This window comes from Dysidea avara, chromosome 10 (genome assembly GCF_963678975.1).
Source record: "Dysidea avara chromosome 10, odDysAvar1.4, whole genome shotgun sequence".
Classification (NCBI taxonomy): domain Eukaryota; kingdom Metazoa; phylum Porifera; class Demospongiae; order Dictyoceratida; family Dysideidae; genus Dysidea; species Dysidea avara.
In genome coordinates, this window is record NC_089281.1 from 22,977,265 (window position 1) to 22,990,427 (window position 13,163).

Genomic DNA, 13,163 nt, shown 5'->3' on the forward strand with positions numbered 1-13,163 from the left:
GGCTTCGTGACAGCATAGATACTAAATACATAATGGATTGGAAACGCAATACATTTTACGGTTACGGGCTCGATACGGTCACGTGATTTATGGCAACGTTACCAAGTGTACAAACTGCAGTTGTTCTTAACACTGAGACTACTATTACAGGTTTTATAAAGCGTTAAATCATTGCTAAATGATTCAGCTATTTATTGGTTTGTGACTGAAGGTTAGTCGTTTCGCACAACCGAAGGTGTGAAGGAAGGAACGCGAAATTTGTGTTCAAAATCTACTGTGGGGGTTTTAGTGCATAGGGCGTAGCTATTACGTACGAAGTTTTAGAAGTGCTGAACAGTTTCGCCACATCGTAATGAATACAAAATAATTATTTTTAGCACTGTACAGCAGTTACTTTCCGTAAGCGAAGCGAAAGAATGGCTACATGACGGTAGTGGCTGTGGGGGTTTTCCTGGCTTTGTGAAAACAAGTCTAGCGATACATGCTATTCTAAAGAAAAGTTCATACCTTCGAGAGTGCTAAAAAAAGGATGAACGAATTAAAAAAGACACCTGTTTTCGAGAAAACTCTGGGCGAATTCGACAAAAATGTATTGTGCCTATTGAAAATGCTGCTGTGTCCCGTAAATGTCATCACGTGACCGTATCGAGCCCGTAACCGTAAAATGTATTGCGTTTCCAATCCATTATGTATTTAGTATCTATGGTGACAGCTCAATACCGATAGTTTGGTGAGTAATTTAGTATAGAATAAGTTTCACTTGTTAGATAATGCAATAAACCATGAAAAGCTGGTGATTGTGGATTTCGTAGTCTTCAGTTTTGATAGGGCACTAGCCAAATTTAGCAGGGCCTAGGCCCGAGCCTAGGCCCTACAAATTAAGCCCTGCTGTAGATACGCCACTGTAATAATAGGGTGCACTGTATAATAGTGCCATCCTCTGGACACAGAGCATAATGCCTGAGAGTCCAGTAAGCTGAGTGTAGCTATATTGCTTAATTACTTATAGCTACGGTGGCGCTGAAGTAATTATGTGAAGCCGTACAATGCCCATTTGTCACGATTAAAATTAGCCCACGCGCTTAATTAGCTATTTTAGGGTGGTGGAGAACTCCGCTTGTGAACCATGTAGTCTACTTTTAAAGGGTTCTTATGCCTGTAATGTTGTAGCTAGCTTAGCATGCCAAGTTCCGTGAAATCACCCGCTTTAATTTCGTGGCTATTAAACTCTGAACTTACGAGCCGATTTAAATAATAACTCACCCCAGAAACAACCTAGCGCTAAGCCGCCTTGGCTCTTATGGTTTCTCACCTTGTAGAACAACTCTATGGAACCTTTTTTAACGATAACAACGTGGAAACTGGTTAAAATGCAACCCGCATTTTTCAACAAGTGATATCACGCCCGTCAACAGCGAATCGCGAAAAATCTTTCCATAGCCCCTGCAAAGAAAATCATTGGAATAGATTATAGTAATTTTGAATATTGGACATAACACACGTACATACTGAAAACTACACCATACTACTACTTGTTACCTAACTATATACTTATTACTACCTACATACTTAACTTAACCAATGTCAAAGTCAGGAAATCCGTCCTCAGCAGTAAGCAAATACTGGCGGAGTATCATTTTCGCATTGTACCCCCACAAAGTCACAGACGGTTGCTGGAGAAGTTGGCGCCTAGCAAACTTTCGAGGTAAACCGTTTCTAACAGTTGTTCTGTCAGCTATGGATCCTAAAATTGATAGGGCATATGGTGACCAAACACCAAAGGTCTCACATACAAGAGGGATAAAATCTCCTCCATTATCATTCACAATGTCCTGGTGTTGGTTGTCCTTAGCTATCTCACCAACAGCAGTGGCCACCCCAGCCTGAGAAGAAGCAGAAGATATGACTGCAGACTGAGTGGTACTCCTGACAGAGCGATCAAAATAGGCAGGACGACCAAGATGAAAGTCAGGGTGGTATATGTCGCCAGGACAAGATTGGTCAGATGAAATGCCTTGCTCCCTAAGAACACCAGGGTGATCTTGGAGCAAGGCATGGTGTACAACAGACACTAAAGCATTATGACGCTGGATCCTCAAGGAACCATGAGAGCACCCCAGCAGATGATCACCAAACTGGTCAATGACAGATAGACAAGTACAGAGTGGTAAAGAAGGGAACAAAGGAATGCCAAGCCACAAACATAAAGCTATAGTAAAATCGTGAGGAGGAATAGCTAGACCCAAAGCAGGCTGTGGAAGTGCTTTAAGCCAACCACTGCTGGTGCCAGAAGAATGTGATAAAGCACGCAGACGTGCTTGATCACGAATAGTGGAACTGCTTACAAGCTGTTTAAAAAGTGAATCATCTAAAATGGCTTGAAGGTCAGTTTGAGAGGAGTTATGCAACACAGAAACAGACATACCTTCGAAGAAAGCGAAGGAACAATCCTCCCCGGGAAATGGCATAAAAACACAAAAGTTTCCACTAAACGTGACACTAAAATACTGGCAGAATTACAGGACCCCACAAATGCAGGAGCAGCAGAACGCTCAGATTCACGTAGGCCCAAGTCTCCTAACCTAAATGGCAAGGTGGCTTGTGTCCAACTACTATTAGAAATTCTACAACACAAGATTCTACTAAGGCATTCTCGCAACCTAAGGTCAAAATGTGAGGGAAAGGAGCCCAAAGAGGAAGATGGCACACAATGTAAAAGGTGAGTGACCTTGCAAACGCTAAGACAGCTCCTAAGCAGATGCAACTCTACTTGAGGTCCTCGAGGTCAACCAATTTATCCTGAATTGCAACTATTTTATCAAATTGAAGAGATAAAAAGGCATCGTAAAACTGTGGAGGTCCCCAAATAGGAGATCCAAGAAGCTCCAAACCACTGTTCTTGGGGTTGATACGCTTGATGGCAGGATGAAAGTTAGGAAAAGAACTGTCACCAGAAGGCCAGTATAGTTCACACTTGGATAGGTTGATGTAAAGACCAAAACTGGGACCCGACTCGGTAAAATGTGAAAGTAATGCGTGAAGACAAGATCTAGTACCTAAAAATGTGCCATCATCTAAATACCACAGGTTAAGAAGACATGTTTCACTAAAAAGATGGAACGAAGAAATTGCACCAACACCAAAGAAAAAAGTGAGGGACCAAGAGGATCTCCCTGTTGGACACCTGTGGAAGCAAGAATACGCCTGTCGCCAAACCTCAGCTCAGCAGGTTGACTGTAGCACCAATACACCCAGGGGGAAATCTCTGGAAACTCTTTACACACACCATCAAGAAAAGCTGAGCGATTACATTCATTAAATGCATTCTTCATGTCTATTTTGAGTAGAGCTAGAGATTCATCATTGCCAAATTGGGAAAGAGAATGACGGACAGCATGGATAGCTGCCTCAAGACCACCTGGGATACCAACACCCACTTGACCATAAGGTAGGAAAAAGTCAGAGAGAAAGGGACGAGAAAACTGACAGCACAGATGACTGGCAAGGCGACGAAGAATTTCACCAACTGCAATAGGGCGAACACCCCCGTTCTTTTTCAGAAGAGCTGTTAAAGGGGCACCACACAACCAAGGGGCAAGCGATGGAGAAGCTTTTCCAGAAAGCAAAAAGTTCATCAGACGAGTGAGGGTGGTAAGGCAAAGTTCAGCAGAAGGTGCAGTGTGGCCACTGACTGCATCAAGAAGGTGTTGTGCCCGTAAACCAGAGGCACCGGGACTGGTACCACGAGGAAAACCCTTCAAACATATTAATACAGCAGATTCATCTACAACTAAAGAAGCAGTCTTGGGGGCCAAACAAGAAGGTGGATCAGAGACAGTGTAAAGAAACGCTTCACCAGTGCCTCTGCCAAATTTTGAGGGTCTATGGTACATCAAATATGGAGTTATTTCACGAATTGTAAGACAGTGTAACCATAGATAATAATTTATACGTAAACATGGATTTGAAATGCGCATTAAAATATTTCATCTATCCTCGTTACAGTGCGCTAGTTGTCAAAATGTTGGCAGGCTGTTCACAGGCCGGTTATTTAGTAGTGTAGACATTTCTTTTACTTTGTCAGTGTGTTGCGTTTATGTACTGAACAAGAATACAGGTGTGCGGGCAGGTGTGTGGTGATGTTGGAGGGAATACCATTGGTGACAAGTGGATAGTGGCAGGTGAGCATTAGCGAATATTTCAGCAGCATAGCTTTTAGCCAACTTTTCATGGCTTCATTTGCACTACCCATTAAATGCTTGGCACGTTGCAATAAAGGTTTAACTACAGTTTTACTTTGCGTGGGCAAAATAATTACAAAACTTAGAGCCTATTTTGGCATAGTTTTATCGAAGTAGTGGAACTATACAGTAAAGCAACAATACCTAAGTAGTCTAATAACATTCTACCTGTTACTAGTGGTGCAGGCAACAGATTAGAAACGATGTTGAGGTTACAGTTTCTTCAGCGAAATTACAAAACTGTTCCGAAACACCATATTCCTCTTAAACAATGAGAATTTTGTATCCCTACTGTTTGCTAGGAGTCAACGTGTCTAACAAGTCCAACCTCCAGTTAGTGTAGGTGGTAATTAATCCAGCTGTAAACAACAGACATCTTGTGGTAGCAGCACAAGAATGCGAAACGCTTCAGCTGTACTAACCATAATTTTTCGCGCACCGTAACGAAGATAGGGGCACAGTTATTGTATTGCGCGTTTCTAATCCATGTTTACGTATACTATCTATGGTGTAACTGGCCAGGGCGCGTTCCATAAAGCAGTAATCACGCGATGACAGCTGGTGTTGTTCACCGTGAAGTTACCAGAGTTTTGACAAGGTGATGAAGTTAGTACGTGAATATCGTTACTTGTATCAGCAATAGTAGCCTGACAGTCTAATAGAGTTGGTTCTTTCAATATTTCGAAGCGCTTTACTTTGTTCTACTAGTTTTCCGTGTTTTTTTCGAGCATGGCCACAAACATGATGTCCCATTAGCCTTGTAAGGCTTCATTTGATTACTTCAGCGTCACCTTAATTAATTTGCTTAATTGCTTACTTACATTCTAATTTAATTTGAATCATTGTACTATGCTCATGCATATGAATCTTACAATTATAAAATATGATAATAATATAGTTAGCTAGCTATTAACTGATCTAATCCTTGCGAATCTAATCATTCAAGTTGACTCCCTGGCTATAACTTTTGGGACAAGCAACTTTTAACAGTTGTATATAGTCTGCAATTTTTGTAACTAGAGTGGATACATCAAAACACCAAATGACTCACAACTTCCATGGTTGTGAATGGTTTGTAGCCTCCGCCTTACTGGCAGCAGCAGCCACCCACCTGAGAAGTGAAGGAAATACTGAGAGTGAAGGAAATACTGAGATAGAAGTAAAAATAAGCTGAACAACCTACTATAGAGAGAAATCAGGGTGGTGAATGTCCCAGAATGAGAAAGACATGTACAAACACAGAGGAGTTGAGAGAACTGAATAGCTGATAGCTAACTGAGGAGTGTTAAGTTATAGTAAGTTGCTTTCATGAAATACTTTGTCAGCACTTCTAACTTCTATATCATTCATGCAGTAAGTGAAATAAGCTGCAAAATATGGCAGTGTACTGTGCTAATATAATTAGCAAGATACATTTTAAAATCACTGGTTAATTAACCTGATACATTACACGTATGCATACATACTGAAGTGCAAGAACACTGCGTGTGGGTGGTTTTATACTTTACTTTGGGTGGTTCTATACTTTACTTTGCCAAGTAACCATGCATGATAAAAATGCTAGCATCCTACTGTGTAGTGGATCCCAGATTTTGTAAGTTATGCCTCAAAGTTTTAGGGTTCCAAGCTGTTATATGTTTCATGTGTAAAATTAACCCAAATTAGGGTGCTTACCTCCCAGTAATGCTATATAATAAGGTATGCTCCTGACCCAGAGTAGCCCCCAGTGGCGTAGCCAGGGAAAAAGTTTTACCGAGGCAAAGTTTATATATTGACCTAATTGAGAGGGTCTGACTCAACTGATTCACAAACACTTTCAAGCTTGATTAACTGGTTGGATGTTCCAGAAGACTCATCATGTCTGAGCACTTTTCTACATGTCATAAGTAATGCTCCAGCTTACAGTATACCATGCTTCAATTATTAGACTAGTTTAATTTCACTCAGCACAAACAGCTGACTTACTCTGGAGGTACTTTTAGAGGTCAAGCCATCCATGGACTGCAACAAACGAGGTCATAGTCATGCACACTATACTTTTATTGATCTAATGTGATATTTAAGTTGGTGATCATCTCTTTCATGTGATATTCAGCTGCATGTGAAACTAGGAGTATGAGGGCATGCTCCCTTAAGGAAATTTTTGAAAATATATACCGGTACTTTGAAATGGCATGTGGAAGCTAATTTTTGATTGTAACTGCAAATACATGATGTGATCAATTCAGTAGCTCAATGCACTGCCATGCAGTTAACTCATTGGAACAATCGAAAAGTAATTTAAAGACAATTAACATAAATGTAAATGATTTAAACCAAGCAGTGTAATGAGAACTGTGGCTATAATCTGTACTGACTGCTCTATTAGAGTACATTACGATGACTGCTCTATTAGAGTATCTCGATCTTTTTGATACAAATTCAAGTAGCTGAAAAGTGGTCCAGCCAATTGTCACTGTGGGCTCCAGCCCTTCTTAGTATTGCAGCCATATAGATTCTATTATGTGTGGTACAGTAATGCTGTCTTAGTATTAGTAAACGTTTGAGTAGAAAATTAGAGTGCCACTCAAAACTCAGGCAACTCAGCCTGAATTGTTGAGCAATTTTTACTTAATGGTAGCCACGCCACTGGCCCCCCATCACTATCAATGGATGTAAATGTATATAGTCTCAATTGATAATGCAACTACTATACCACAGTAGCTACTAGCTATCTTGTACACATGCAATACTCAAGCTCAGAACACAATGCTATAGTACTGTTCAGTATAAGCAGACCAATAGGCCGATCTGAGATAGTGCATATTAAACATATATAGCCAATTAATCTGGTGTAGTAATGCACACCTGACCGATACTTATACAGCTTAAAAACCAATTAATTTTAGCATACTTTGTAGTGAAAGTAGAGCTGCAGCAATAGTTGACATTATTACAGCAGTTTTACTATGTATGCGTAGTTAAACATTGTATACACAAGGTTGTATGCATGGTACTGCCCCAATAGCTACACAATACTGATATGGCCAACCCTATTATCAGTATAAATGCAACAGTATATGCATAGCTAGCCTTTTATTATTGTACAGGGATAGCTGTGCAAGTTTGTTGGTTGCTTGTACTAGCATGATGGTAATCCTAAATATTTAACTAAAATGTTTGGAAAATCTGGCTAGCTTATTTCAGTAATGATATGAATATAGGATACCTTAAGTCCAAATATCACTCTAGATTGTAATAATTATACATTATTTATATTCTGTTAATTACTAGTGCTCAAGCAAATAGCAATTTTTGCTATTCGAATAATTGAGAACAAAACGACCGAATATTCGATTATTCTTTAAGCTTATACTTCTATTGAATAAGTACTGAAACCTTTTGTTAGGGAGCAAGGTAAAGCCTAAGAACCATTTCTATCTTTTCTAAAATAGAATTTTCACAGCATAGATACATCACTTCATTCATAATCTTAAGTTTCAAGGCTGGCTTTTCCATCTGAACACAGTGTACAAAGTGCTAACAATTATTTGAATAGTGTGTTAATGAATCAAATAGTGTCAAGCCAACCGAATAGTCAAATAACTGAATAATCGTTTCAGCACTAATAATTACAACCATTACTTCTTGTGTACACACAGTTGAACTACATGCCCACATGCACTGTGTGACACACATATCATGTATCTACTACGCAGGTAAGCAAGCATATAATTATGTATATATCTGTCATGATAGCTATGGATGCAGAAATTTTCTGAAGACAGCACAACAGTAAGCTCATTGCTTGACCATACATAAGTCGGTACAGTATATATTCATTAAACTACATGCAACACTATAATTATCATTAATTATATTATCATTCTCTTAAATGAATATTTTGTATGAATAAAGTCATGATATAAAATTATACTGATTGATTTTCATTAGTAGCTAAATAGACTAAAGTTCTATATATCCAGTAGTTCCCAGATTACCTAATAACAATAAGTGAGCAAAATCTATCACTTACTTGCAGGTGTAGCTAATAACAACCACTTTGGTAGTATACACAGAAGCATACACACATGCATGGATATAATAAAATATATGCTATTACAAGACACATGCAGAAAAGAAATCTACCATAGTGTGGGTTTTTTTGAGGGATAACTTTTGCAGATTGGCAGCTACCATGAAAATTTTTTTGACCCTCAAAATTCAGGACTCAACTAAAATGCATAAAACATCCTGAAAAGCGCCTCACAATTTTGAATGGTGGCAATCAGCAAAATTTCTATCCTTGAAAATAACCCACTATATGGTACGTATATTGAATGGTAAACAGTCACATCGATTGATGCATACCTTCATTGTTCAGTATTACACCATGATGTATCTTTATACAGTAAACAATGATATGTTAAAAACCTACAGTTAGGAGATGACAGAGGACAACAGAGGGTACAGTTATGCCAGTGTTGGGGGTAACACGTCAATTGTGTAACGTGTTACGCATATATTACCTTAATATGCTATAAAAACTAGTAATATAACTCAAGTTACTTTACTTACAATTGTATTGGGTTACATGAGTAATGAAGTTACAGTAACGACTCGAATATTAAGTAATTTTATGGTTACAAATAATGAAGTTACTCTAATTCACTGAGTAATGTCTAGCCACAATGAAGTAATGAAGCCCACCTCAAATTAATGAATGAAACTTACTGACCAGTTGCTTTCTCTTGAACACAATTATAGCCAAGATTTACACATCTGGGGCAGATCCAGGAGCTGGTAAGGGGAGGGGCACAAACAGCCTAAGTTGTAGGTGGTTGGGGAGAGCAGGTTCTCTTGTTAGTTGCTGTAGCAATGATCATTCCTTAGTAGGTTGATTTTTGTTATGTCCTTTGCAAATGATTAAGAGCTGTCTAAAAGGCTATGAAAGTTTTTAACACCAGCAACACGATAATTATTTCTAGAGGTGCTTAGTATGAACGAAGGTGTTGGGTGACAGTTTGACAGCTGTTTTAACTTTGTTTCAGGTGAGTTTGCAATGCAATGGTGATAATATATGCAGTTATATAAATTGATTTTGGTCTGACAAGGTGTATATCATTTCTGTCAAAAGAAGTATGGCTCTTCCACTGAGGGAGGGGCATTTGTCCCAAATGCCCTATCCTGGATCCGCCATTGCACATTATCCAATAATGCGATTATGTCATGTGACAAGGTGATAGTTGTGCATGTGACAATTTAAGGCCATGTACACAAAGTAATATAATAATTGTAGTTACTTCATTTTATGAGTATTATGGAACTGTAACTATATAGTTTTCGTAATAAGTAACAAGTTGCTTTTAAAAAGTGACTACCACCGAGCACAGTGCTAAACATTGGGATTCTCTGTATTAATATGCTTTAGTCTTCTAACAGTTCTCCCATAGTTGCGAAGGTATTATCCAAAGGTCTAAATGAATGTTTATTAGAGTAGCCGAGTGTTTAATTAGAGCCTGTGAGATCATTTGTGACCGCGCCTGCGAAAACAGGGCATGTGGGCACATACTACACAACAGATAATATCTTAGTAGTGCAATAGAATATTTGCATTCTGTAACTTCACTAACTTATACAGGGCTAAAAATTTCATGGCCATGTAGCACAAAGGCATTTAAAGTTATGAGTCATGAAAATTTTAAAAAGTATGTAAATTCTATGTGCCCACATGCCCTGTTTCCACAGGTCCAGCCACATTTTATCATGCAAACAGCAATAAATACTGTCTGGTACATAAAACAACTCAAGGGATACACTATTTGTGTGCTAGCTTGCCTGGTTGGATCTTCAGTACTTGTAAATAGTCTTGGTTGGGGGTCAATCATGTTTACAGTTTTACCCGATGAGAAACCAACGGTGACCTAAACAAGTAAAGTATGAATACCTTATCAAGACCAGCAATTTATATATAAATCTTAATGAATCTGCCACAATAATATGTGGTGGCAAATACAATTTACCATTAACTACTACTGAACAGGATTTTTTTGTCAATTGGCTAACAAGGAAGCTAGTACAAAGCCATCATTAGCGCATACTAAAAGTAAATAAATTAGGTTATTTGCAATTGATACAAATTAAGTATTGCCACTATTTCTCAAAACCAAGCTTCCGGCATTATAAAATGGTGTAACTTTATTGCTAAGATGCTTCTTAGTGGATAGATCACTGGACTTATTATTATTGATGCTATTGAGCTAGGCTCTCCATCACAGCTACAGATAATTTTAGGGGGGCTAAGCCCCCCATAATTTTTTTCACAGGAGCTGCAGCCCTCCTTGCCCCCCTTCTCCGCTGCCCCTGACTCAAACCATTTTCATCAAACAATTAGACATGTGGCTTGTGATCTATTAACAACAATGAAGTATGGGTTAGATCAATGCTCATGCAAGGAGTGACTTCCCTTTCTACCTTCTAACTGTGTAGTTCTAATAGCAATAACAACACTGTTTTTAAATTTTACTTTAGTATAATTTCTTAGATTGACATTTTTGAGATATGGACAGTATAGTGCAAACTAGACCAGGGGTGTATTTGGGGGTTCTGGAAACCTTGTGGGTTTGCAGCAGGAACACCGGACTATCTTAGTTTGGCAGCACAAATATACAGAATAGATGGGAACAGGGCAGGGCAGTATAACTAGGAAATTTATATTGATTCCTCAAAGGCGGATTTGGAGAGCAAGGGTATGGATTGAAGTTTACGAAGATCGAGATACTCTAATAGAGCAGTCAAATGTATTCTAATAGAGTACTCTAATAGAACATTCATAATGGAATACAATTTTAAAATGAGTAATGTAAGACTACAGTAGCTCAATTGGAGAATTTGAGTATGTATGTGGATCACTATATGCAATATCTGAGTAGCCATAAACCACAATTGACATTTAGGTTGGAACCAACCATATATTGAAACAGTATATGAATCTTGAAGCATTTCAGATTATTATTAGTATTATTAATAGTAAACCTCATAAATGAATATAATTAAATAATTTCAGTCATTGATATGGTCTTAAAACAATCTATGGAGCAATCACAAGGGGATAATTTGTTCCATTTGCTGATTGATCTTCGGAAGAAACTAAACGTGTAAAGGTTCAAGGCATTACAAATTTGATGCTGTTCCTGTGAGTGACTCTGCGATATAATCTGGTATGGGTAATTCAACAAGCTTACTAAATGCAATTCCTCATTCTGTCTGCTGATGGATTGCCAGTTAAGTGGGTTGCCTGCACTTAAACTCATTACCAAATCTGGTAGGAAAAATCCTGGATATGGCTCTGTAGACTGCCTAGATGAGCGGGATTCTGCCGTACTGGAAGGTATCATTTTGGATGATACCACTTCCTTATACCCTTTTCATGATTATTCACTGTATATAGTGAGGGCAACAAATTGCAGTAGTACTAAAACAATTATGAAATCATACAATCATATAGACATAGTATGGTAGTACTGTACATTAGGGATCATTTGAGGTTTAGGTTTTTCTGACCAAAATATCACCCAAAAACCAGCTTCACAATATCATCCTGGTACCTTGGTAGTATTAATTAGGTATAACCAAGCCCAAAAGTGTCTTCAGTATGACCCTAAATACTTCCAATGCATTGCTACAAATTTAATTTTTTTTATTTAATGGAATTTTCTACTGACTGACTAGCTGCCAGCTGTCTGCCTGTCTGATGCCTTCAGAAAAGTATAACTAGATAACGGCGAAGACAGGCTTGATTTTTTCACTTTTCGACATTGCTTCATCCCAAAACGTGCCTTTTGGCAGTGTTGGGCAAGTTACTTTGTAAAAGTAACTAGTTACATATTACATATTACTTGCAACAGAACTATTTAGTAACAGTTACATATTACTCATAAAATAAAGTAACTGTAATAATATTACATATTATATTACTTTGTATCCACAGCCTTAAGCTGTCACGTGTGAAACTACCACTTTATCACGTGACACGATTGCGTTGTTGGGCAATGTGCAAATCTTGGTTATAAGTAAGAAGCTGGTGAATAAGCTTCATTAAGTAGGCTTCGTTACTTCTTTGTGGCTAGGCGTTACTCAGAGGATAACTAACGAGATTAGTAACTTCGTTACTTGTAGTAATAACATTACGTAATATTAGACTCGTTACAGTAACTATATTACTTAGGTAACGCATTACATCTGTAAGTAAAGTAGCTTGAGTTATATTACCTGTTTTTATAGGGTATTTCGTTATATTACTTAGTTACCACAAAAGTAATAATATTACGTAACGCGTTACTCCCAACACTGCCTTTTGGCATACTGCAGTATGTGCAATGCACACATCATGGACTTACCTTTGTCCTCCTTTGTGTCCCATTCCCTTTTTGCTGACAGCCCAAAGTGTTGATTTGTGGTAGCACAATGACGTCCCCATGTTTTTAAACAGGAATTCTCTGTATTTTCCATGGTGACTGGATTGAATGAAGAGGTGCTTCTCCAACTGTTCTTTGTTTGTAACGTTGTGAAACAGGCTGAACATAGCTGAAAAGCAAAGCGTAATGGCCACTTCATTTTTGAATCAGTAATTGATAGTTGAGGTGCACACGTTCAGTTGAAAACACTACCTCTGGTGCCATCCTTTCTTTTGATGTGGTATGCATGGGTTCACCAGTCATAATAATGCTGCAAAAAGAAAAGTTAAAAACTTAAAGTTTGATTAGGGATTATAAAATAGTAGGGTAACAAGGGAGGTTACCTACACCCGTTGATATACTAGTGGACAACCTAATTCACTCATAGGTATAGGGATTAAATAAGTACATCTACAGGTGTAGGTGACCTCCCTTGTTTCCCTACTTTTTTCAATGATCCCTAATTGATATTAATTTTTCCTTATAC

General features: G+C 38.3%; 1 protein-coding gene and 1 long non-coding RNA gene across 5 annotated transcripts in view; one reads left to right on the forward strand and one right to left on the reverse strand.

Annotated features, from left to right (window-relative positions):
• On the forward strand, positions 1–8,171 carry LOC136268152 (uncharacterized). Of its 3 annotated transcripts, none has more exons than XR_010706887.1 (3): positions 1–730; positions 5,262–5,536; positions 7,980–8,171. It is a non-coding gene; the product is annotated as an uncharacterized lncRNA (long non-coding RNA). The 3 variants fall into 3 exon arrangements; XR_010706889.1 differs by having other exon boundaries at positions 5,321–5,536; XR_010706888.1 differs by lacking the exon at positions 1–730 and adding an exon at positions 4,019–4,181.
• LOC136268151 (beta-1,3-N-acetylglucosaminyltransferase radical fringe-like) overlaps positions 8,094–13,163 on the reverse strand; it is a 27,769-nt gene continuing 22,699 nt past the window's right edge. The window contains exons 11-13 of one of the 2 annotated variants that reach the window (XM_066063402.1): positions 10,059–10,144; positions 8,592–8,654; positions 8,094–8,221 (exon numbers count right to left, since the gene is read on the reverse strand). In XM_066063402.1, the coding sequence (XP_065919474.1) occupies positions 8,594–8,654; positions 10,059–10,144 (147 nt within the window). In that variant the 3' untranslated portion in view covers positions 8,094–8,221; positions 8,592–8,593. Of the gene's footprint in view, positions 8,222–8,242; positions 8,541–8,591; positions 8,655–10,058; positions 10,145–13,163 lie in introns of those variants that run through there. The other variant, XM_066063403.1, reaches the window with a different exon arrangement.